Source organism: Physella acuta, unplaced genomic scaffold (assembly GCF_028476545.2).
Source record: "Physella acuta isolate Inbredline_101_S28 unplaced genomic scaffold, ASM2847654v3 ptg000316l, whole genome shotgun sequence".
In the NCBI taxonomy this organism is placed as follows: domain Eukaryota; kingdom Metazoa; phylum Mollusca; class Gastropoda; family Physidae; genus Physella; species Physella acuta.
Window position 1 is genome coordinate 38,720 of NW_026731835.1, and position 26,691 is coordinate 65,410.

Sequence of the window (26,691 nt, forward strand, 5' to 3'; positions counted from 1 at the left end):
GGTCTAAGTGCTGGTTGGCTTTCAATGTGTCTGATGCTTTGTGACTAGGAGTGTGTGTAAATTAAGAACGTGTGGAGTGAAAAGTAAGTACTTATCTTTCTATACCTTTTTGGGCCTTCACGAAGGCACACGAAGAAGATGATGTAAATGCACATACTTTAAAAAAATTATACTCAAATAACTAGTGATAATAATCCAATAGCAATGTCAGAGGTTAAGTGAAAATTAGCACATAGGCACATAATACAAACCAGATGAAACTTCACAAAACAACTGGAGAATTATTGGATATATTTTATCATGAATTTCTTTAGTCTCGCATTGATATATATATATATATATATATATATATATATATATATATATATATATATATATATATATATATATATATATATATATATATATATATATATATATATATCACCGGAAACCTAGGTAAATTGTGGTGGAGTACTACTATTATATTGTGCCAAACAATTACCCCCTCCCCCCCCCCCCCCTCCGAGCTCCACCCCTAGGTGTTGAAATAGTCCCATAACTCTAAGGACAGTGGAAAAGATACCGCTTAAAAAATAGCCTACATAGCAACGTGAAGGACCTCTAGAGCTTTGAGGTGTTTTTTTTCAAACTGTGTCTTAATCTATGGGCTGAGTGATAACGAACAATTTCAAACGGCAGATAAGAAGTGGATATAGAAAAACAGAAGAAGGGTAAAGGTAAATATAAATAGACTGACATGTTTAGCTAACTGGTATCATGGCCAAAGCCATATTAGTACAAGTTGCTTTGATAAAAGAAGAGTAACGTAATGCGTGAATGTGTGTTTTTGTGTCATGTTGGAAGTTGAATCAATAGGCTCAGCTTAGAGGAACGATCTATTATCTTAAATTTGCTCTCAAAAGAAGGATCAGTACGTATTGGTTACGACTCTTTATAAATGCATTGTAATTACCAAAATAAAAAATAAACATTGTTTTTAAATATTATATGAAATATATAAAATAGCTTCTAGTTTTAACATATTGATGAACGTTAGAAATATCAAAAACGCTTAGTGTGTTGGTAGTTTTTTAACTGTCTTAAATTAAATAACCTTTTCTTTCGTATAAGCCCACTCTAATAACATGGCGAAAGGCCTTATTTTTATCTAATTATAATCTCATCTCGAAGAGGACTTGTAAAATCTAAATTAGTTATTGATCTGTATTGTATGTTCAAAGATCAACACTTTTACTTCAATCACATCCTTTCTAATTAAGATTCTTATGAAAAAGCTAGACTGTACTTAAAACCCGGAGTAAAAAAAACTTAGTCCTACAATCGATATCAATACTTTAACTCCAATCACACCCACTTCATTTAAGATTCTTATTTTTAAAATATCGACTGTACTTAAATCCCGCAGTAAAAAAAAAACTTGGTCTCACAAATGATATTTTGTTCTACTGTGATCTTTATTTTCAAACCAAAGAACTTTAGTTAGTTCTTTGCTGCTAGGTCCATAAGACGTTAGGCTAGAGCAGAGGCGTAGCCAACTGTTTCTCCCCCGGGGCGAACGATCAGTTTTTGCTCCCCACCCCATCTCCATTTTTTTTTTAAAGTTGTTGACGTTGGCGAAAAAACCCCCTCCCTCAATTTGGAAAGGATGAAGTCACCTATAGAAAACAATTAAATCAGTCTGGAGACCCAAGTAGCAATTCTTAACTTTGACTGTGTATAATTCAGTAATGTAGCTCATAATGTGATATTTTATTTCTTACCCAGTTTGGCTCCCCCTATAGGGTCGATGACCTGCCCTTGCTATACGCTGTGTTATATGTGTATCGGAGACAAACCGAAATATGTAGCCTAATTATGTAAGCTTAACTACGAAAGGCGGTGTTTTAAGTAGTAATCCCTTAGGGGTCGTCCATAAATGAAAATGAGGTCACACTCGTAGAAGAATGGGGGGTCCGTAATTTTGTCACGGAGTGTGTTGAGGGTGACGGGTGGGGCTCAGATGGTGTGACATCACACTTTTATAGAAAAGCAACGTTAGAAAACGAATTTTAGCCGTTGTTTCAAGTTTTAGGAAACTGTTTTAATAAATTATAATAGGAATTGATTGAAATACTCTATGTTGACTGAGTTTATATATATATATATATATATATATATATATATATATATATATATATATATATATATATATATATATATATACAGAGACAGAGAGAGAGAGAGAGGGAGGGGGGGATAGAGAGAGAGATGGGGGGGGGGGGGGGGAGAGAGGTGACTTTTTTATGTATGGAATAATAGGAGACTCAATACATTCTCCAGCGCACACGTTCCTCCACATCCGGGTCCCTTTATAAATCATTTACAAACCAAGTGTCACAGGCTACAAGAACACATGTCATTCCAGAACACAATATATGCATTAACAAATAAAATAGAAGAATACCTGTCATTTGATTAACAGCACAACACACACACACAATCAAGCGAGCTTACAATGAGGGGACGCTACACACACAATCAAGGGGGGCTACACACCATCATAGGAGGACTACTCAATAATCACATCTACGTCTGTTATCCCCCCTCCCCCGTCTTTCTATTCGACCACAAAGGTAAGTCAACGTCCCCCGTCTCTTCCATGAGACGGGGGTACCATTTAACATTACTGGTTGATTACTAGTACCGTTTGTCTTCATGATCTTCTTCTTTTACTCTTCTTCACCTACGGACTACTCGTGAAAGTTTGTAAAATATGTGGCTTGTACAGACTTGCGTCTCATAAGCTTAATGAATGTATGTTTCAATGTTCCGTCTATCAGTACACTAATGCTATGATTCCTAGCAGGGTATACGGCAGTTCAGTGGGTATCGTCTTTTAAGTTTAAATTATTAAATACTGAGTAGAAGATTTGAGCTTTGGTCAAAACACCTGTCCTTTTAATTGGTAAGTAAATAATTTGGTATAACCATATTGTACTAATGTTTGATGCGTAGGCTATACTGTGTGAATAACTTTGTTTTTTTACTTTTGCTTCTGATCATGTGTATGTATATGTGCCTGTCTGTGTGTTAACTGATACACAATCTGTTTGATTCTAATTTTTTTTTTATTTCACGTGATCAATCACAGAGCAACAATCTAGATTCTAGAACAACGAAACATACATTGCAGTTTTGTTTTAATACTGAATTATACATTAAGTCCTAATTTTACAGGAACCAGAATTATCCGAAACCGTTGACATATTTTTCTCCGATACACTATTAATATAATATATTGTGGTATCTATAGCCTCACTCGGATTATTTTTCCCATTAATAAGGAAATAGATCACTGGTTTGTCTAACGTTGGCTGCTAATTAACTACGCGAATAACACGACAAATCTTAACCACGGCATAGGCCCCTATCTCTTATAGGGAGTCACTGGTGTGTTTATGTAGCTATAACATTGTACAGATATTATCAGCTATTTATAGATGCGTAGTTGGTTTAGTCCAGGTATTGTAGTTGGTTTAGTCCAGGTATTATACTAGGTTTAGTTCAGGTATTGTAGTTAGTTTAGTACATGTATTGAAGTTGGTTTATTCCAGCTATTGTAGTAGGTTTAGTACAGGTATTGTAGTAGATTTAGTCCGGGTATTGTAGTTGGTTTAATACAGTTATTGTAGTTGGTTTAGTTCAGGTATTGTAGTTGGTTTATTTCAGGTATTGTAGTTGCTTTAGTCCAGGTATTGTAGTTGGTTTAGTACAGGTATTGTAGTTGCTTTAGTCCAGATATTGTAGTTGGTTTAGTCCAAGTATTGAACTTGGTTTAGTACAGGTATTGTTGTTGGTTTAATCCAGGTATTGTAGTTGGTTTAGTCCAGCTATTGTAGTTGGCTTAGTCCAGGTATTGTAGTTGGTTTAGTCCAGGTATTGTAGTTGGTTTAGTCCATGAATGGCGTGAAAAAATACAGTTGGGACAGAAAATGGCGTCTTCTCACAAACATAAAGAGCACAAATCCTCCAGCTTGGCTATGAGGAGACTATGGTGAAAGGAATTGTGTAAATATTTTTTTAGGTAAATAGGTTATTTTTTATATTTATTGGTTTAATATTTATTTTGGCTCTTATTTGGAGTTAGAAGATGTATGGTAGGTTTAATGTTTTCTGTAGAGCGTGGGAGTATTGATCCGTTACCCAGCGATCACGGTCAAGTATTGAATGATATGATGAGTTGCAACCTTCCATTGTGGTGTCGATACCAGAGGATGGTGTATTTAACCAGAGGCGTAGCGAGGGGGGGAGGGGGTGCGGACCGCACCGGGGGACACCATTTAGGGGGGGGGGGGTGACACCAAGGCAAAAAATTGCAAAATATATAGAGAAAAACTTGGTGGGGGGGGGGGTGCGAATCGAAAGTTTGAGGGGGGGGGGGTGCAAATCGAAAATTTGAAAGTTTGTCACCGGGAAGGGTCGCTACGCCTCTGAGGGTGACACCATTAAGTGCCGCACCGGATGACACCCGACCTCGCTACGCCACTGTATTTAACTATGATTAATCTATCAATTGTTTGCTCTCTAAAATTCGCAATTGTTGGCAGCTCCCCCCCCCCTTTTTTTTTTAAACAAATACATTTGTAAATACTTTATTACCCGGATGAAGCTTAATCTTATCTGATATTTATTTCCTCACACAATATGCATTGAATCTAATGAATTAATTTATGAAATATATCAGGTTTTAACACTTAGAATCACATACACATGTGACAAACGAAACAGTACGGATTTATGCCTTTATTTTAAAAAATAAATTTTAATTTGTTAAAAGTTTAGTTATAGATTTCTACATATTATATTTTTGTGTTATTTTATCAAGTTAAGTACACCTTCAGTGAATGTATTTAGTTTAGTACATTATTTATCTCCATAATTATTTGTTAAAACAAGCTGAACTGGTAACAAGTTATTCTTGATACAATGCAGTGTGTTAATGCAGAAAAACGTGCACAGAATTTAATCAATTTAAAAAAAAAACGCTTTAAACCTTATTCACAGACCGCACCAAACAGCACCGACGCTGAAAGGCAGTGAAGAATATTTATAAAATCGTTTAGGTTCAAAGACTAAAGGTTCAAAGACTAAAGGATTAACGCAAACGGGCATTTGCTTGAGTTGGCCTATATTGTTGGTATCACGTGACTTGTGTTAAATTGTTGTAATTCATTCGTTTGTAAAGTTCGATAATGGATGAGGATGTGCAGAAAGGGAAACTAAAACAGTCGCGTTCCCGACTCGGCTGGCCAAAACAAGGTACAAGCTGGTGTTTGTCTTATAAGGGTGTGCAATGGTGTCAGTCTTCTAATGGCAATGGTGTCTGACTTCTAGTGGTGTCTGGCTTGTAATAATGTCTGTCGTGTCTTTGAGTGGTGCCATTCTCCTTATAGTGTGTGTCTTCTAATGGCAATGGTGACTGACTTCTAGCGGTGTCTGACTTGTAATAATGTCTGTCGTGTCTTTGAATGGTGTCTTTCTCCTTATAGTGTGTGTCTTCTAATGGCAATGGTGTCTGACTTCTAGCGGTGTCTGACTTGTAATAATGTCTGTCGTGTCTTTGAATGGTGTCTTTCTCCTTATAGTGTGTGTCTTCTAATGGCAATGGTGTCTGACTTCTAGCGGTGTCTGACTTGTAATAATGTCTGTCGTGTCTTTGAATGGTGTCTTTCTCCTTATAGTGTGTGTCTTCTAATGGCAATGGTGTCTGACTTCTAGCGGTGTCTGACTTGTAATAATGTCTGTCGTGTCTTTGAATGGTGTCTTTCTCCTTATAGTGTGTGTCTTCTAATGATGTATGTTTTTAATGGTGTCTGTCTTTGAATGGTGTCTTTCTCCTTATAGTGTGTGTCTTCTAATGATGTATGTTTTTAATGGTGTCTGTCTTTGAATGGTGTCTGTCTTTGAATGGTGTCTTTCTTTGAATGGTGTCTTTCTCCTTATAGTGTGTGTCTTCTAATGATGTATGTTTTAATGGTGTCTGTCTTTGAATGGTGTCTGTCTTTGAATGGTGTCTTTCTTTGAATGGTGTCTTTCTCCTTATAGTGTGTGTCTTCTAATGATGTATGTTTTTAATGGTGTCTGTCTTTGAATGGTGTCTGTCTTTGAATGGTGTCTTTCTTTGAATGGTGTCTTTCTCCTTATAGTGTGTGTCTTCTAATGGTGTATGTTTTTAATGGTGTCTGTCTTTGAATGGTGTCTTTCTTTGAATGGTGTCTTTCTCCTTATAGTGTGTGTCTTCTAATGGTGAGATGTATGTTTTAATAGTGTCTGTCTTCTAATGGTGTATGTATTTTAATTGTGTCTGTTTTAATGGTGTTTGTCTTTTAATGTGTCTGTCCTCCAATGGTGTCTGTCTTCTAATGGTGTATGTCTCTTATAGTGTGACTTCTAATTTTGTCTGTCTTTTAATGGTGTTTGTCTTCTGATAGTGTTTGCCTTCTAACGGTGTCTGTCTTCTAATGGTGTATGTGTTCTAATGGTGCCTGTCTTTTAATGGTGTTTGTCTTCTAATGGTGTTTGTCTTCTGATGGTGTTTGTCTTCTAATGGTGTTTGTCTTCTGATGGTGTCTGTCTTCTAATGGTGTTTGTCTTCTGATGGTGTCTGTCCTCTGATGGTGTATTTCTTCTAATGATGTTTGTTTTCTAATAGTATCATACTTCTAATAGTGTCTACTAATGTTTCTACTCACAGCTTGTTGATTTTGCAAATCATCAAAATTCCTGAAGATAGTCAGAAACCACAGTCATAGATACGCTTAGGTTTAGGGTCAGGACTAAGATAAATAACATGGTCAGGATTAGGGATACGATAAATAGCATGGTCAGGATTAGGGCTACGATAAATAACATGGTCAGGATTAGGGCTACGATAAATAGCATGGTCAGGATTAGGGCTACGATAAATAGCATGGTCAGGATTAGGGCTACGATAAATAGCATGGTCAGGATTAGTGCTACGATAAATAACATGGTCAGGATTAGGGCTACGATAAATAACATGGTCAGGATTAGGGCTACGATAAATAGCATGGTCAGGATTAGGGCTACGATAAATAGCATGGTCAGGATTAGGGCTACGATAAATAGCATGGTCAGGATTAGTGCTACGATAAATAACATGGTCAGGATTAGGGCTACGATAAATAACATGGTCAGGATTAGGGCTACGATAAATAACATGGTCAGGATTAGGGCTACGATAAATAACATGGTCAGGATTAGGGCTACGATAAATAACATGGTCAGGATTAGGGCTACGATAAATAACATGGTCAGGATTAGGGCTAAGATAAATAACATGGTCAGGATTAGGGCTACGATAAATAACATGGTCAGGATTAGGGCTACGATAAATAACATGGTCAGGATTAGGGCTACGATAAATAACATGGTCAGGATTAGGGCTACGATAAATAACATGGTCAGGATTAGGGCTACGATAAATAACATGGTCAGGATTAGGGCTAATGTCAAGGCTGAGCGCGGGACCAGAATTACGAATAGGTCATTGACACGAACAATTACATTTCATTACATGTGTAGCCTGGAATACACGATTCTGGACAATTAATTAGTACGCCCTATAATTACCCTCTGTGTCGAGCCTTTTTTTAAAAAATAATATCGATTCCTCTTTTAGTTTCAACGTTATCTGATCGCAATCCTTGTTTTAAAATGAGCTCAGTGTCAGTGGCGTAGCGAGGTCGGGTGTCACCCGGTGCGGCACTTAATGGTGTCACCCCCCAGAGGCGTAGCGATCCTACTCGGGGACAAACTTTCAATTCAATTTTCCATTCCCCCCCCCCCCCCCCCGTCAAACTTTCGATTTGCACCCCCCCCCCCCCCCCCCCAAACATTCGATTTGCACCCCCCCCCCCCCAAACATTCGATTTGCACCTCTTAAAACACTATTTAACACTCGAATTAATCACTTAATTAAGTGGAATTATCATTTTCTCTATATATTTTGTTATTTTTTGCCTTGGTGTCACCCCCCTAACTGGTGTCACCCGGTGCGGTCCGCACCCCCCGCACCCCTCTCGCTACGCCTCTGCTCAGTGTGCTTGCTTTCGCTCAAATGAATGGGTTCATTTTATTTTCAGGTTTGGTACTGACGTTCCTCTGTCTCGCTGTCGTGTTTCTGTACAACTGGTTCATGTTGTCCGCGCCTGCCAAAACCAACAACAGAAACTACACCATTGATGACTAGCTGGGTAGAGAGAGAGAGCTAACTTACCACAGAAACTACACCATTGATGACTAGCTGGATAGAGAGAGCGAACTTACCACAGAAACTACACCATTGATGACTAGCTGGATAGAGAGAGCTAACTTACCACAGAAACTACACCATTGATGACTAGCTGGATAGAGAGAGCGAACTTACCACAGAAACTACACCATTGATGACTAGCTGGATAGAGAGAGCTAACTTACCACAGAAACTACACCATTGATGACTAGCTGGATAGAGAGAGCTAACCTACCTGCAGGGCTTCGGGTTTGTGTACTTCGTGGGGTACCGGGGTGAAATCAAACAGAACCATTTTCGACAACAATGTTACAGAACAGCTCGTGTAGTTTCGTTTCAAGTTTCAAATTCATCTCGCTGTTGCTGTGTGTCTTTGTGCTTGTGACGTTTATCTGGCTGTCCACGTTTCAATCCAGCCCTATCCTTGCTAACGAGAACGCACTTGTAGACGACGATGAAACAGACGACATTGAAAGCGACGATGTTAGAACAAATAACAGGCGGAGATTAACCTGCGTGTTCCCCAAAGTCGACCCCTTTGATCCGGTAATCGTGAAAACACTTATAGACCACGCGAAGCATCCGTCTTTACGTTGTAACGGCTCCCTGCCGGAGATGGTGTACCTGAACGGCTCACAGCTCGTCGTCAACCTGACGGCAGCCGGCGAGCACCAGTCTGGGAACATCACCTGTGGGTACCAGGAAGTGGTCATGAACTACGAGAAGGACAAGTCACACCTGAACCCCCTGCAGACGTTCACAGATTTTAAGAATCTTCCGCCGAGCACGGAATTTATTCGGACTGTCTGTCACGGCGATGGGGGGAAAATTGCGGCTGTCGATTACTTCGCGTTGTTCCCGAAGCGGGATAACGAGGACGAGATGCTGAAGCTCCTGGCCAAGAAAAGGGTGGCTGAGTTCTCCCCGCAGGAGACGCTGAACGTGTTGATGGTTGGGATAGACGGAGTCCCCAGACACCAGTTTATGCGGTCGATGAACAAGACATACCCCTGGCTAATGAAAGGCGGGAATTCCATTGATTTGGTCAAGTACACGCAAATCGGGAAAAACACGTTCCCGAATTATCTCCCGTTGCTGTCCGGTATTCTGGAAGATGAGATTAAAAGCTGGTGGACGCATGAGGACTTCGTCGACGCCTTAGATCTCATATGGGAGGATTTTTCTAAAGCGGGGTATCGTACTCTCTTCACTGAAGACTGGACTACAATCGGTGGGTACCATTACCAGAGGCGAGGCTTCATGAAGCCACCAACGGCTCATTTCAGCCGTCCGATTGGCTTAGAAATCGACAAAGACGAAAACATTAGGAAAGGCGGTTGGTCTTGCATGAATAGCAGGAAGGAAGCCAGTTTCCATCTTGACTACATCAAGCAGTTCTTTAACAAATATCGCAACGAGCCGCTGTACGCGATGGCCTTCTTGGCCAAACTAACCCACGGGGATATGTCGGCCGCTTGGTTGCTGGACCAGCTTATGTTTGACTTCTATGAGGAGCTGCAGAACACAGGTATCTTAAACAACACTTTGCTGATTACGTTTTCAGACCACGGGCCTAGACAGAGCTGCGTAGATCATACATTCAACGGCATGGTGGAACGGAGAAACCCGTACGCCATCTTAACTTTCCCGCCGTGGTTTCTTCGGAAATACCCGAATGTTCGGAAAAATCTAAAAACCAACAGCTTACGTCTTACGACTCATTTTGATGTCCACGCTACACTGCAAGAGTTGATATACTTCCAAAGTAAAAAGCCGAGCCCGCTGAGAAAAAGAAGCCACGGGATAAGTTTGTTCCAGAAAATTCCAAGCGATAGAACCTGTGAGGACATTCCTATTCCGAAAGAATACTGTCTTTGTGGTCAGCGGGGTATGGACGAGGTCGACTCAAACACTGTGCTCTATCAAATCCTGCTCAACACATCTCTCAAAGCTATCAACTCTAAAATCAGTGGCGCCCCCTGCGCCCAGCTGCGCCTTGAAAAGGCCTTACAAGTTGTGCAGATTATTCTACCGGAAGAGGCGTTCGAGTCTCGGGACAAGCTGGCGATGTTCAGGGTTAGGCTGCAAACGCTTCCGGGTCATGCGCAGTTCGAAGCCACTGTGCTAGCTAACAACGTTCGCCAGAACTCTTCGATGGAAGAAATCGCAAAAAGCCGTATCGAGGCTGGGCAGATCATTGACAGATTAAACCTCTACAAAGGTCAGGCAGACTGCATGGACGACCCCATCTTGCGGCCATTTTGTTTCTGCAAAAATTTATTAGAGGACGAGAATTGAACTTTTCTCTCTAGTATTTGTGTTTCTGTTGTGCGTGTGTACGTGTGTGTGTGTGTGTGTATTTGCGCGTGTGTGTGCGAGTACGAGTGCAGGTGAGTTGAGTGTGTATTTGTTTATGTAGAAAGACAATTCACTTTACTTAAATGTTAATTTCTGGCATGCAAGTGTCATTTTCTTATTTCTTTATTTTTAATGCAAACTATTTTGTTGTTACCGTCTTCTTATTATATCAACTGGCGTTGTGCGTGTTTGCAAATAGCGCATATTGTTAAAATATCACACATAGTAATGTTAGTTTCGCTAATAATATGGCAGCAGCACTGTTAAAATAAGAGACATCTAAAATAAATGTATCAATATCAAGACTGAATGAGAACTTTATTTTTTTTCTGGTAGTTTCATCAGCCACAATGGGTACCTAAAAGAGCTGAGTGCTTTCAATGACGCGCTAATTATTACCTGAAGGTTCGTGCAAATGCTCCACTATTTGATTCAAGCAATCTTTTTTTAGCGCAATTTCCATTCTGGAGAATTGCGTTTATTAACTCGTCATTTCTGGGAATGGATGGATGGATGGATGAATGTGTGTCCGGGCTTTAAGTCGTATCTCCTCCTCAACGAAGCAATATCGATGAATAGTTCCAAAAGCAATTATGTTAAGCAAGTTACGAGAATGAGCATAGGCCATAAAAATTCCGGGTTTCTTTCATGTATTTCCCGGAAAAGCCAAAAAACCTCGAAAAAATTCAGTTTTTGGCCCATATCTCGGCAACCAGACCACTTAGCGACTTGAAACATGTACCAATCGATTCCTGTCATAATTTAGAACAATATTGCCGAAGAAAGTTTTCAAAAATATTCTCACGTTCGGTCACAAATTTTAAAATTACATAAACACCTACAAACCGATTGTTCTTCTAGCTTGAACGCACCCCAACATTATACGTCAGAGCTATTTTTAGATAACATAAGGAAATTGCGCACAAATGTCACTAGACTTTTTTAATTAACTTGTTTTTTCTAATTACATTTGAAACCTTAAGACATTGACATTAAAACATTATTTACATAACTTAATGTAAATTATATTTAGTAAAAGACAGCGTGGTCGAATGGTAGAGCGTTTGGAGGCTAGCCCGAATGTTTTGAATTCAAGTCTCGGTTCGGACTCGCAACTGTAGGACATCCCTGAGTCCACTCAGCTCTGATGAGTACCTTACTTAAGTTGGGGAAAGTGAAGGCGGCTGGGCATATTGCTGACCACACCATCGCTTTATATGTCGAAGTCAAGAAACATTATGAACTCTTCTTCATCTGCCTAATGGATCGGTAGATCTAAAGAGTAGTGTGTAGCTGTTTTTGTCCGTATCACTGCAGGAGTTATGATTCAGATTATCTCCAATATCTTATTATCAGCATAAAATACTTTATATACGCTATGCTTGTAAATAAAGAGCATACACATATCACCAATATGACTCCAATTAACAAACGACCTTGTTGTACATAAAGAAAATCACCTGTGGATCTTTAGCCAGGATAACGAATTATCACCCAGTAGTGATTTGACATGATATGAAGTGTCCAGGTAAAAACCATTGACCCATCCTCAAGGCGTATTGGAAATCTGAGTTTGGACAACCTAAAAGTGACCACCGCTCACCACCACTAATCAATCATCACAGTAAAGGTTCGATTCCTCGCCTCAATCTCAGCTTCGATTCTCAGTAGACTTTTTAAAAAATGTGTAACCCGTCTAAATTGTATTGCCTCTCTAAGTTGCGCCTCGACAACCTTCTATATCATTGTTTCTTGCGGACATTTTCTCCAGGAGGAGGGGGAAAGGGGGCACTTGTAACTTTCGGTTAGGGAGGGGCGGGCGGACTTAAATTTCCGGGGGTGGCGGAGAAGGTGGCGGCGGACACTGGTAACGTAGGCCTATTTATTTTAAAAAACAACAATAAAATATTAGTCTATATATTGTTTTCTATGTCCGGCTGTGGGGCATTGGTTTCAACCCCCCCCCCCCCCCTTCCGATGCGATGGTTGAAAGGAACTCTGCCTTCTATGTTTAGGCAAATCAATTTCCGGTCAACTTTCTGGACTTTGTTTTCTTCTCATGAAGGCCCATACACCTTACAGGTAGCAGACATTTCAAAACTCGCCTGCCTAGGATGTCTTTCAAATAATTTTCCAGGAGGGAGGGAGGGGGAAAGGAGGGGATGCTTAAAACTTCCAGTGGGAGGGGGCTGATTCTGGCTAAAGTATAGGCTATATTTTGTACATAATAAGGCCTATTTTTTGGTTAGGCTATTAGATTAAATTGGTTAAAATATATTTTTTTTCTGTATCAATTCACTTTTTTTTTCCAAATTCGCACGGCAGCGGGGAATGCTTAAAAAAATTCTTGTGTCGTAGTTGAGAGGGGGCGGTTCATAGTATTATCGTTTAATTACTAATATATACAATGTAGACCGTATTGTTATGTAGCTTATGTGGTAAAGGCGGATAAAATATATTTCATACTTAGTGTTTTGGCCAGGGGCGGAACTACAGTGCCGCCAGACCCCTCAATGCGGGGGGGGGGGGGGGGGAGGGCACGCCATTTAGGGGCCCATAGCCGACCATAATAATTTTGTTTATAGTTAATTTCTTTTTTAATTTTCTTGCATTTTTGACTTGATTATACTTGATGGTTATTTTGTAATAAAGATTATCGAAGCGGTTGGATTATCTTTATTCTATAGACACCACCCCACGGGGATTGATCAAGTGCAAATGTTGTAGGTATTTTACGGTTAAGCTTTGAGTATTATAATTGTTCATTAAATTGAAACAGGCGCGTCCGCCGGCGCCCCACCAGAGTTCAATTTGGCGCTCTGTGCTATCCTGTGAGCGCTATGGTGCATAATTTCGCTTTAAACAGTGCGATAGAGTATGGATAAGAAAGGTTACTATAGTCTTTAAGTGAATCGAATCCGGGCGTCCTCTGGTGCCCAGATAGAGTGCTATTTGGGGCCCCGGGCCTCCCGTATTCGGTTTGGCGCCTACGTTCGTTTAAGTGAGTGCAAAATACTATGAATAAGTTGGGGTACTATAGTCGTTTATTAAGCTGAAACAGGCGATTCCGCCCCGGGCTAGACTGTGAGCACTTTGCATTTATGTTCGCGTTAGTGTTTTATTTGTGTTTAGGTTGGGTTTGCGTTAGTGGTTGCGTTTTGATTTGGTTCGTATTTGTTCTTTCTTTTTTCGTTTTCGTTTGTGTTTTTTTCTTTGGGTTTGTATTTGTGTTTGTGGTTGGTTTTGCGTTTGGATTTGGTTTGTTTTCGTTTGCTTTTTCATTTGTGTTTTTTTCTTTGGGTTTGTGTTTGTGGTTGGTTTTGCGTTTGGATTTGGTTTGTTTTCGTTTGCTTTTTCGTTTTTTTTTCTTTGTGTTCGTATTGGTGTTTGTGGTTGTGGTTGGGTTTGTTGTTAGGTTTTTGTTTTCGTTTGCTTTTTTGTTAGTTTTTTCTTTGTGTTTGTATTGGTGTTTGTGGTTGTGTTTGTTGTTAGGTTTTTGTTTTCGTTTGTATTTGTAATTGTGTTAGCGTTATGTTTGCGTTTTGTTGTTTTGGTTTTGGTTGGTTGTGGTTTGGGTGGGCAATGCCGGGTTTATGATGATTACTAAACACACAGGTAATGGTCTTTAACAGAAAGGTTTTTCACAGAAGCCAGAGCAGGGCCTGGCCGGGACGGCTAGTATATATATATATATATATATATATATATATATATATATATATATATATATATATATATATATATATATATATATATATATATATATATATATATATATATATATATATATATATATATATATATATATATATATTTATATATATATGCCTATATATATGTGGGCAGAGCCGGCGTTAGGGGTACGCGGGGCCTAGGGCCAACCATCCGCGCGGGGCCTTATATTTTTCCATTGGTGTCTAAATCATGTACAGTGAGGCGTTTTTTTCCTTCTCAACGCGAATTAATATTTATAACGATATATATGGTATTTTTAAGCTGCTTATTAATGTCGTATATTAGTTTTAACATAAAGGCACTGATTAAAAAATAATGTGTTTACTTAGAAGCTCTTTTGAAACGTTGCTTGTTTCAGTTAAAGCTTTTTGTTTGAAAAATAAAATAAAAATAAAACTGATGTAAGTTCGAGACACGCATTAAAGAGACGATGAACGTCAGCTTCATACTTGATTTTTTACATTAATGTTTATTTATGAAAATATTACCAGTACGTTCACAAACGAAGATCTACTTTTCTTTCCTTTCGTGAGAAAAATTCTTTGGTTATATCATCATAGTCCTTTTTCTATTGACAGAATCGACAGGCCGCAGAGCCTGTCTTGGGACATCGTTGATACATGCTCCCAATTTCCCGGATCGTATATATCTCTTACGATAATTGGGAATGAATTATTTTCGTCAGAATCATTTTCAGAATGGCCGCTTGATTTGTCCCTATTGTCGAAATTCGTGGTGTTTGCAGCTGACAATACATGACTCGAGGATTCATTATTACCGTCACCACCACAAATGGTAGTATTCTCATTGTAGTCCTTTTCGTTACGTTCTACATTTGCGACATTGAAATCCAAAACCAAATCAAAAAGTTTTTGTTGTTTAACGACTTTCTTTGGATAGTGTATGTGCTTGTCTAACGCGCCTGCTTGTGTTTTATCTGTGCGGCGTCAAAACGGCCAATGACAAGACGGCCCCATCAAAACGACCCCGGCAAATCGGCCCCGACAAATTGACCCCGTCAAAAGGGCCAGCGACATATGGACCCCGTCATATAGGCTCCCGACAAATAGGCTCCCGTCATATAGGCTCCCGACAAATAGGCTCCCGTCATTTAGGCTACCGACAAATAGGCTCCCGTTATATAGGCTCCCGACAAAAGGGCTCCAGTCAATAAGGCTCCTGACAAATAGGCTCCCGTCATTTTGGCTCACGACATATAGTCTCCCGTCATTTAGTTTTTTCCACAAAACGGCCCCCGTCATTACGACTCCCGACAAATAGGCTAGCGTCATTTTGGCTCACGACAAAAAGGCTCCTGTCAATTTGGCTCCAGACAAAAGGACCACTGACAATACCGTTTCTGTAGAGACTAAGTCTCCCGGCAAAGCGGTCTCATTGAATATGAACATTTACACTTCTATGCTCGCTTTTAAGCAACAGATCTTTTCTGTTGTAAATTAAACATTATCAAAACTTTAGAATTGGTGGAATTCAGCTGTAAAGGGCTCGATTTGTTTGTGAATTAATATTGGTTCATGAAAAACAATTTAATTTTGAAGCAACGTTAAATCGATCCACAGTGGCGGGTGATAGTAACGATATTTTCTCATTTTATCGAGTGTTAACAGTGGCATTCAAAGTGTGTGGATGCCTGGAAAAATAGCCAAACATTGATAGATTTTGGACCAAGCTCGAATCGTGAAAAAGCACTGTTTACGGCTATAGATATCCAAATGAAATGACTCTCAAATGTAATCACGGATGCTCGGTGGGGTGGGGTGGAACACTGGGGTGGGTGACAGTTGGTGGGGTGATGTAAAGGATAACTGTACATTTAAATCTATGGGATGCCAAACCCTAAAAAAAATCAATTCGGGTACTACGTTACTGGATCTCTGACCGCAGCCATTCAAGAGGTGTGTGTTTATAGAGCGTCCACGTATTACATTACAGGTTAAGACCGCGTTCTCACAAGAGAAGGTTCGTGCCTATAGTTAGAAAGTGAACCATGTGACAGCCAGCTTCGCCTTATTTATGAGTTTCGCGACGGCATGCTCGGACTGCCGGTAATTTAGACATTTGATGAATCAGGAGAACTTTACCATAAAACAGTCTCGGCCCGATGTATCAAACAGTATAGACTTTATAATTTATTTAGTGTGCCTATACTATTTTAAAACAAGAATCACTATGGTCTTAACTATTATACTGAATATCCCTACAATTAATTAAAATAAACATGTGCTTAATCACTTTACGAATACCGTTAAAGTTTACCAAAATCAATGTGGACATAATTACTGTATAAATGCCCTTCAAAAATATAAAAATAAATACAAGTATAATGTATTTAAAGATGACCTGACAATATATAAAATGAATATGTACATAATTACTGTATGGATGCCTAACAAACGTATCGTAGTGTATAAGCATAATTACACAAAAGATGCTCATACAGTGTATATATTATGATTTTAAGGATAAATACTCTGGATGTCCGGGGCATGTCCCCATCCGCTCTCCCCCCCCCCCCCCTCCTCTGCAAGCCATCACCAGGTCACTGACTGTTTACTACAGGCACCCCCGCCTGCTCACTAAAAAAAAACGTCTTCAACGGTCCGCATACAATAAGGTATCTCATTACCTCCCATGTCAGGTCGGGGGCTAATTCGCGACCGCCTTCTCCAGTCACCTCAGGACAATTGCGAGTCGACCGTGCTAACGATGTGTGACACTAATGTCTTCGTATCGAAAACGGCCTGTCACAGTCCATGTAGAGGATAACTCACTAACATCAGCCATGGCCTCAGTTTTAACATCCAACAACTTCGGCCATTTAGTTGTTGTTTTTTTTTAATTTAATTCAGCAAAGATTATTTAAGTTTACAAACTAATTCAGACAATAATGACGGTGCTGAAGCGCGGGGCCCCTTCAAGCGCGGGGCCTGGGGCGACCGCCCCGTTTGCCACCCCCTAACGCCGGCTCTGTGTGTGTGTGTGGGGGGGGGGGGGCCAGTGTTTCTTCCAGACTTTTTTCTCCGGGGGGGCACTTGAAATCTTCGGGGGGGCGGTAAACTTTCTTCGGGGGGGCGGACACTGTTAAAAGTATATATTTTCTATATAAATTATATAAATTTTATTTCGTTCGGGGGGGCGGTAAAAATTTTTCGGGGGGGCTTCGCCCCCCCCGAAGAGATGCCTGGAAGAAACTCTGGGGGGGGGGGGGGCTATAAAATGTTTTTGCGGGGTGGCCCTTTTTTTCTAGTTCAGCCACTGGTTTTGGCGTATAAGCCTATTAATTGTAGCCTACAAATTTCTAATATGATAGCATTTGCATCTGTTGGTAGGCATAATAAATAACGTAATTATGATTTTCGTATTGAACGAAACTATTTTATAAAAGTAAATAATAGGCCTACTTAGCAAGTTTTAGCATGCCATTCAGAAGGAGGGAAGGTAAGGGCGTAACTGTTGCAATTTACATGTCGTGACGAGAATAATAAGCCCCCTTTATTTAGACAGATGTCGCTTTTACAGAATCAACCAATACCATACTAGCCGGGAAGCAAAAATTTAAGATGGCCGTATAAACAAAATTGTTGTAATGTAGTCGATGTAAAATTTCTTGCTAGTTCAGACATCACAGTTCACAGTTCTTCTTAGCATTACTTAAAATGCATAATACATCATGGTCAAAGACATTACGGGATTTTCTAAAAAAGAAACAAAGTAAATCATATTTGTATAGACCTAATATTTTGTCATTCATTTTTTGTTTGTTTGTTGTAACTTAATTTACTTAACAATTTGTTTGTAGTGTCGTGTTGTAGTCGTACAGTGTTTCTTCCAGACTTTTTTCTCCGGGGGGGCACTTGAGATTTTCGGGGGGGGGGGGGGGGGGTAGACTTTCTTCGGGGGGGGGGGGGGGCTGACACTGTTAAAAGTAAATATTTTCTAGATCTATATAAATTATATAAATTTTCATTTCGTTCGGGGGGGGGGGGGGGGGGGGGGGCGGTAAAATTTTTTTGAGAGATGCCTGGAAGAAACTCTGTAGTCATAGTGTAGGTAGAGTGTACTCACAGTGTACTGTGTAGGCCCAAATTTTTTTTTTCTAGGCTAGATCTAGAAAAAAGATCTAGATCTAGAGTCTAGATCTAAATTGTGAAATAGCATTTTCAGTGTGATCAGCAATTCAATTGCATTCTAGATCTAGATTTCTAGAATCTAGATTAGATCTAGAGTCTAGATCTAGATCTAATTCTGCAAACTTTGAACACCACCTTGCAGATTTTTAAAATGACTTTAGTTTTTACATTTTATTTGAGACTTACTTTGCTTATCAATGCTGATGTTGGCCGTGCCTTTATAGAAGTTACATTGAAATATGCAATCATATTCGTAATATAAATGTAGAGGTAGAAAAGGGTGTGAATTGGACAAGAGAAAATATTTATTGAAAAACACCTTTAAAAAAAATATTATTCAAGTTTGATTGTAACTCATGTTTTAAGGCTGAGACAAAAACAAAAAAAACTTAAAATTTTTTTTATTTACACACCATTTGCTTGTGACAATCCATTTATTGTGTGGTGCTGCTAATTTTTTTCTTTTAACACCTCTAGATAAACATCAAACTAAGACTACAAAAGAAGAAGAATTGGAAATTTTTACAAATGTATACAAACAATTTAAAGGTCTTGACAGCGACCACAAAAATGTACCTAGTCTATATTCAAAAGTAAGAAAATGATACAAACACTAATGAAAATAAACATTTATTCCCTTATTTATAGGTGCTTTTTTACTTTGTCCATCACTTTACTTAATAAAGTGTAAGATTTATTTTTATAATTATTCATTTGATTCAAAATGTTAACTTATTACTATCATTATTTCCAGCTTCCATCTGAAGATGAACCATTGCTTATGAAACTAAGGGAAGAGTCTAGGTAACTTAATATTTGTTGTATATTTCTCTTGAGATCATTTTGATAGTAATAATTACTGCTGCCCCATTTTTATTACATGAAGAAAAATGTTTAAAAATTAAAAAAGGAATATTATTACCTGGTTAGAAATCCGTTGTTTATATTATATAAGGCCTCAAGCTATAATTATATCCTATTAATTATGGACATCTCTGAGTCCATCTAACTCTTAAATATGGGTTTCTAACTAACGTTAGGGAACTAAATTACTAAGGCAACTAAGCACAGTGCCAACCACATGTATGCCAAGGTCATTGAAACAGATGAACTCTACTTTATCTGCTCCATTAGTCTCGGGGATAAATGGGAAATAAATGAAAATAATGTAAATAGCTATCCGATCCCTGCTTTTTAAATACTTATCTTGACAGAATGTTTCGATACGATTTTCAGAGCTTTATTTCTTCAAAGAAGGAGTAGGGAACTACTAGACAATGATGAACTTCAGGTATCTGGTTTTTTCTTTTTTTTTTGTTAGAGTTTTCTTCATTATATAAAGTGTACGTACATGATGATTGTTATAATAATTTAACATCTTGGAAAGAGATGACTAATTAATATGATGCGTCTTCAGAAACTTTGGTTTTTATTGGACAAACATCACACACATCCACTGAATGGCGATGAGCAGATGATATCTTATGAAGACTTTCTCAAAGTGCAAGAAGAGGCCGGATCCAAGTGCAAGTAATTGAAAATTCTATTTTATTTACTTAATTTCAGGTTTTGTCTGGAATAAATCTGAGCGGTCATAAATTATTTTTTGTTTAACTAAATACGATTAAGACTTTATCTAAGTTTGATTAAATGTATTCTCCATTTTACTTTTGTTTTAGAAATTTAAAAAAATGTATGCTTGTTTATGAAAGTTTAATTTACTTTGAATTTGTTATAAGGCCCACCCTACATTTAAGTTATAATTATAATCCTAATATTAGGATTGGGGGAGCGAGAATAGTGTTGCAGCCTAGGAGCCAAAAGGTTAATAAATATTTTAACAATTTGTTTTTTCTGTTCTAGACCTTTCTTTCAAGCATCAGTATTTTGTAAGCTGCTCCAGAATGACCCATATGGTAGAATATCCATCATGCAATTTTTCAATTATGTCATGCGCAAAGTTTGGCTTCATCAGACTCGTATTGGTTTGTCTCTCTATGATGTTGCTGGCCAAGGCTACCTTAAAGAGTCGGTTAGTTCACGAAACTTCTTTTCATTTAATATTTTTCATATGTAACTTTTTTTGTCGTTAATGTTATTGATTTATGAATTATGTCTGATGTTTAAACTACTTACATTTTTACCTTTACAGGACCTAGAAAATTACATTTTAGAACTGATTCCCACACTACCCCAGGTAATAAAAAAAATAATGTAGGTGTAAGATTGTACTATTTTTATTATTAACCTATTGTATATTCTAATAGTTGTTTTTTCTACTTTCAGCTCAATGGACTTGAAAGGTCATTTTACTCATTCTATGTTTGCACAGCTGTTCGTAAGTTTTTCTTCTTTCTTGATCCCTTGAGGAATGGGAGGATTCGAATACAAGACATTCTTGCCTGTAGTTTTTTGGATGATCTGCTTGAGGTAATTGCGTTTAGTTTTAAAAAAATATTTTTAGCTTCATTTGTATTAACTTGTTTTCTTTTTGTTATATCTTTTAAAATGTTTTTTTTAATTTATTAAATCCATTTCTAGTTAACCTTTTTTTATTTTTGATAATGTTTTGTATAAGCCTATAGTATAGATTTCATTATAATTTTTTAAATAACATTTTCAGTTGAGGGATGAAGAATTATCTAAAGAAATGCAAGAATCTAATTGGTTTTCAGCACCATCTGCACTCCGTGTTTATGGCCAGTATCTGAATCTTGATAAAGACAGAAATGGGATGCTGAGTAAAGAAGAGCTAGCTAGGTAGTGTTGTTATTGAATATGTGGAAACTCTATTTTCAGGGAAATGTGTGTACTAAAATGTGTTGAATGTCTATATAACTTGTTCACGTAATACTAGATATTATAGTAGATAACCTTGGTCAACTTAATGCAATCATTTAAAGATCAGCACACAAGGATACAAAAGTGATAATGCTTTATTAAAACTCACTAGACTGGTTATTAATATAGCAAATCCATTCTTTAGATGTTGTAAAGATAATTGCTGCTATTGCTGTTTTGTTTTTCATTTTTATGATCATTTAGTCATAATGCATTTTATATTAGGATTAATTTCACATATATTGGATTCCTTGATTGAATTATCTATACTTCATTGTTTACAATTTTGTTTTCTTTAATCAGGTATGGTACTGGAACATTAACTGATGTATTTTTAGACAGAGTCTTTCAAGAATGTCTCACTTATGAGGGTGAAATGGTAGGGACTCTGTTTTAAATAGTTTTTGAGCTATAGAAACTGTTTAGATTGCATTTAAACCAAACAAGGATTTAGTTAAACATCAAAGTTTTACTTTTTTTCTTGCAGGACTACAAAACATACTTAGATTTTGTTTTAGCCATGGAAAATCGCAGGGAGTCTCAAGCTCTAAGGTACTTGTTCAGAATACTAGATGTCCAGCACCAGGGTCACCTTAATGTATTCTCACTCAACTTTTTCTTCAGGGTGAGCTTGAATTTTTTTATTGCGTTTTAAATTTCTTTTAGAATAGCTCAAATTTCCAGAAACTTTTACAGTTAGAGCAGTAAACGGATGATGATGTTTTTTAGAAAGCCATTTCTATATAGAGGTGCAACTAAAATAAATTTAATTAATTATAAAGCTTATATCTGTAACAATTTTTTTGGTAACTAGGATAATGACTTGACTATACATGAAACTTGTTCTAAAGCTAAATTCCAATTTTTGGTCCCATTGCAAAACCAATATGGCAGGAAACAGATTTGTACCGCAAAATGCATATTCGGTCTTCGCCGTTCATAAACTTTCTAACCAGACATCGTTCGGGGATTTTGTTTATACTGATAAATAGAGCAAGGTTTTTACAAGCTTCGTTAGCAACATTTTTGTGGAATTCGTTTTTTATGACATTTTGTGCCGCGGCGAAGGATGCGAAGTATGCAAATCTAGACGGAATGGATCTACTTGGAAAGTACGTGTACTGCACTAATAAGGTAAGAAATAATATTTTGTAAAAATAACTATTATTTTTTTATGGATTTTTCATTAGAAATGATTGCTGTAAATTATGAAAGTAAAAAAAAGTATGTTTGAATGCGTTTTTTACTTTAATTTGAACAAAATGACTGCCGAAAATTACGACACATCGGCGTCGCTGAAAGCGGGAATTTCAGTTAATTTTTTACGGATATAAAATTGTATTTTTTTACTCCGAAGCATGTATTTAAATAACAGTTAAGTTAAATCTATTTAATTCTGTAAAATATAATTATTATTTTGCCGTAGATACTTTTTTTTTTATTTTTAATGATTTTCTGTCGCGGAAAATCGGTCTTCGCACCATGCACGCACACGTAGTAAAACTAGACTTATCTTTAAAACACGAGAATCTTGAGTACACTGCGAATAACAAAGTTTTTAAATGTTAGTTTACTTTTGACTTTAAGCCATTTGTTTTAAATCGAAATTAATTGATAATGTAATTATTTCAAAGTAAAAACTTTCCGTCTGAAATTGGCTTCTAACCTTCGCCACTGAACCAGCTTACGCACGACATTCGCGCGAGTCTGTTTCTTCGCAATAGTCTGTATAGTGTCGAGGGCTAATCCTAAAAAGAACCGAGTCCTCACTAATGTAATGTTTATTAAAATTAGGTACAATTGTTGGAACACATGAGAAATAACAAATTTAAATTTCTTCAAATCTATAGCCAAAAGAAAGTAGAACTTTATAACTCTGTAAATTATGAATCGAGTGACGGCTGTCGTGAAAACGGGAGCCATTGTACTCTTTTTTTTATGGTGACCTACTTTTATTATATAAATTTAAAATTCGAAGATCTGATAAGCAGCTGAGTAGCTGAATACGCATGCGATATGGCTGGCACGTTTTGGGATAGGGATCGAGTACACCGTAGAATTTTTTTTTCTTAGAACTACGCGTATTTTTTTTTTAAATCAAAAGATACTTACATATTAGCTGTGGATTTCAATTTCATTACAGAACTAATCACTAACTTTAGTTTTTAAAAGTGATTTTGCTTCTAGATCTAGCGTATTTTCAAAATTACGTAGATTCTAGATCTAGATCGATTTTACTATTTCACAAACGTGTCAGTAAAATGAGGTCACCGCTTCCAGATTCTTAGGTTTTAATTATGTTTGTCATTTTGATCTATTATAAGTAGCATTAAAACGACTGCATCTATCATCAACATTGTTTTTATAGGCCAGTTCTAATGATACATTCTGTTCATTACCAATTCTAATGAAATCGTATCAGGCCCTAACACCCTGTTCACTGACACCACACTATTTGAATGAGGCCACAGACAGTCGTAACTTTAAATTAATTTATAAAGTACTAAACAATTATAATTAGCCATGTAAATGCTGCAACTATAATAAAAATTGGCATATAGACATAATTTACTAATAATATTTTTTATATAGACCTTCTATATTTAACTCTGTTATTTTTTTCTTCCCCAGAGTGTTTTTAAAGCCAGAATTTTGAACATTTTTTAAAGGGGATAGCGGTCGTTTTTTTTTTCAAGAATAATTATAGAAATAAGCTATAAACTGGTATATTTTGTAAAGTTTGACATAATTACAAATAAATTTATGCCTAAGTGACATTTCTGTGTAATTATATTGTTAATTTTGTGAATTTCGTGGATTTTAGACCTTACAACATTTAGATGTAAAAAAAAAATGTCATTTGAGTGAGTGTGGTTAATCTAAATTTTGAACGTGATGTAAATGTCTAGTGCTATTAATTTTTATATTTTTGAATTCCTCGATTGTTAAGCAACAAAATTGATATATAATATGTCAATATTTGTTACTTTGAAAATTGGCGAAAATCGACCCTAAAAGTAGATGTTTGAGAGTTGAATCTGTTTCCTGTCATATATGTTAGGTATAAAAAAAACCTGTATGTATATATCCTTTCTGACCTTATGGTCAGTAGAGCAAATAATATAGAGGTCATAACATTCGTCTCTGTGACCAAATGATTTAGAGGTCATAACATTAGTCTCTGTGACTTCGGCATGTGAAGGTATAGTGTTATCAGTTCTATGTCCAGCAATCTTAATTTTCCTAAACATGAAAGCTTTGCGGCTCTGACATTTTACAGTTTAGCTACAGTGTGCTTCATCACCTAACCATGCCATCTCTCAAGTAACACACTTTTTATTCACTAGGCTATTCAAGAACAGATGAAAATCCATGGCCAAGAGCCAATCAAATTTCAGGATGTCAAAGATGAAATTTTTGATATGGTTAAGCCTAGGAATCCTTTGAAGATCACACTTAATGATTTAATTAATAGGTTAGATGCCTTTTTTGTGTATATTTAATTGATTACTATAAGATATTCTTGGAAGATCACCTGATTTCATTAAAAATGCAGTAAATATAAGAATACACTATATACTTTGAAAATCCGTTTTTAAAAATTTATTATTTCTATGTCCACAGTGGCAAAGGGGATACAGTAGTGAGTATTTTGATTGACCTCAATGACTTTTGGACCTATGAGAATAGAGAATATCTTATCCCTGATTTGTCTGATGAGGTGTGACCCAGGCAAGGGTTAGCTGGTATTGTCCATCATTATGTAAACACCATTTTCAACCATGTCAGACAAAACTTCTACATATGTAAATCTGTTTTTTTTTCAGACAAAAGACTGTTGTTATTTGACATTTAACATTCCTTCATACTTACTAGGACCTTAATTAATTCTGTGCTGATACAATCATGTGTCTTTTTTTTTTTAAATAATCAAATGAGATTGTGAAATGTATACTTCTTCCCTTTTATAAAGTTAATTTAATATTTTTTTAATGTCCCTATGCATATATTTTTTCATCTTTTGTTTTACTAGTCACAATGCTAAAGTAAAAGCTAAATAAAATATAAAGGAATTATAATAATTCTGTAAAATCACAAGCACTAGTAGTAACTTTTGTGTTTAGTTTCAATGGAAGTAGTTAAATACATTTCATTCAAGTCGTTACATTTCAATTGTTTGCTCATCACTGTAACTGTGTGGGATCATGTTTGAGATATTTGCAAGAGACATTGTATGTATCACAGGATCTGATGTTTGTCAATAAAAACTTGCGTTTTTAATTTCTGATGTGTGTTGTTAAATTACTTTTTGCTGTACATTGTAAAAATTCTTATACATTGTATTAGAAATTTGTCGGTGTTAACAAGGAAATATTGGTTTTACAATAAGGTACTTAAGTAACCATATTATTTTCTCCATTTAATGCTTTTAGATGTGTTTCTCTTGTATTTGCAATATTGGTTGAAGAGTGTAAAACTTAAATGAATGTTCAGCTGTTCTAATTGTTAATCCACATTGGTTTTAAGAAAAAATAAATATTGAATACCTTTTGTTCAACATTGTTTATGTATTACTATACTATCTGATCACCCACAGTCATCAATATTCAGCAAGTAAAAGTACCTTAAAACTGACAGGAAAGGCGAAGAACTGATATAATTAGTATTTGACCACATGGGTACCTATACGAATTGAAGCAGTGTCCCAGTGTGTGTTGCAGGGTTGCAGACTGTACCAAGTGACGCTAGAGTCTATTGCAGACTTAATGTCCACTTTGTTCCACTAAACTAATTTACAGGAAACACAGGGGTGACACCATCGTAAATAGGGTGAGACCAATTGACCTACAGTATTAGAACGTGTCTAAACATCAGTTATAGTACCAGGTGTCACTTGACCAAGTGATGAAACCTACTTGGAGGATGACCTATGCATTCACATGAGCTACATCACAACATCCTGTCCAGTAATGAATGTGAGATCAATATTGATTGTCAAACATCAAAGCCCACAAATGGATAAAATAGGCCTACTTACACATTAAAAATTAACAGGGTTGTGGGATTAATAAATTTGGTCCAGATACAATTTTGTTAGCTACAACTACAACACTCATAAAGGCAAACACTACAAAATGTTTTAATTATCTGAATAATGCGAACTCGAGGTATGTGTTATAACTGATTTATTTTGTGCAAATATTACTGTATTTTTTAACTATAAATACAAAATTTGTTCAAAATAACTATAACATTTTTTTTACATTAAATCAAGTATCATGTGGTCATTATGTAAAAATTATTTTATGG

General features: G+C 36.9%; 2 protein-coding genes across 5 annotated transcripts; both read left to right on the forward strand.

The window, feature by feature from the left end:
* The first annotated feature begins 13 nt into the window (after positions 1-13).
* Positions 14-10,936, forward strand: LOC131940432 (uncharacterized). Of its 4 annotated transcripts, none has more exons than XM_059299053.1 (2): positions 14-83; positions 8,148-10,936. In XM_059299053.1, exon 2 carries the CDS (start codon positions 8,603-8,605, stop codon positions 10,592-10,594), a length of 1,992 nt encoding a protein of 663 aa, XP_059155036.1. In that variant the 5' UTR covers positions 14-83; positions 8,148-8,602; the 3' UTR covers positions 10,595-10,936. The 4 variants fall into 4 exon arrangements, with proteins under 4 accessions (XP_059155036.1, XP_059155038.1, XP_059155035.1 ...); XM_059299055.1 differs by lacking the exon at positions 14-83 and adding an exon at positions 677-719; XM_059299052.1 differs by lacking the exon at positions 14-83 and adding an exon at positions 801-913.
* Positions 10,937-17,933: 6,997 nt separating this feature from the next.
* On the forward strand, positions 17,934-25,666 carry LOC131940417 (serine/threonine-protein phosphatase 2A regulatory subunit B'' subunit gamma). The gene is made up of 13 exons (XM_059299023.1): positions 17,934-18,121; positions 19,018-19,133; positions 19,295-19,344; positions 19,777-19,831; positions 19,958-20,070; positions 20,404-20,572; positions 20,693-20,737; positions 20,827-20,970; positions 21,164-21,300; positions 21,685-21,760; positions 21,869-22,006; positions 24,729-24,856; positions 25,006-25,666. The coding sequence occupies exons 1-13, from the start codon at positions 18,067-18,069 to the stop codon at positions 25,106-25,108; spliced, it is 1,329 nt and encodes a 442-aa protein (XP_059155006.1). The 5' UTR covers positions 17,934-18,066; the 3' UTR covers positions 25,109-25,666.
* Positions 25,667-26,691: the final 1,025 nt, after the last annotated feature.

What these genes read in the sequence shown, in the direction of transcription:
- LOC131940432 (XM_059299053.1), top strand. Translation starts at nt 8,603, where the DNA reads ATGTTACAGAACAGCTCGTGTAGTTTCGTTTCAAGTTTCAAATTCATC.
- LOC131940417 (XM_059299023.1), top strand. Translation starts at nt 18,067, where the DNA reads ATGCATAATACATCATGGTCAAAGACATTACGGGATTTTCTAAAAAAG. An exon ending in AGTAAAGAAGAGCTAGCTAG is followed by an intron (nt 21,301 to 21,684) that starts GTAGTGTTGTTA and finishes TTCTTTAATCAG; the next exon opens with GTATGGTACTGGAACATTAA. An exon ending in CTTAATGATTTAATTAATAG is followed by an intron (nt 24,857 to 25,005) that starts GTTAGATGCCTT and finishes CTATGTCCACAG; the next exon opens with TGGCAAAGGGGATACAGTAG.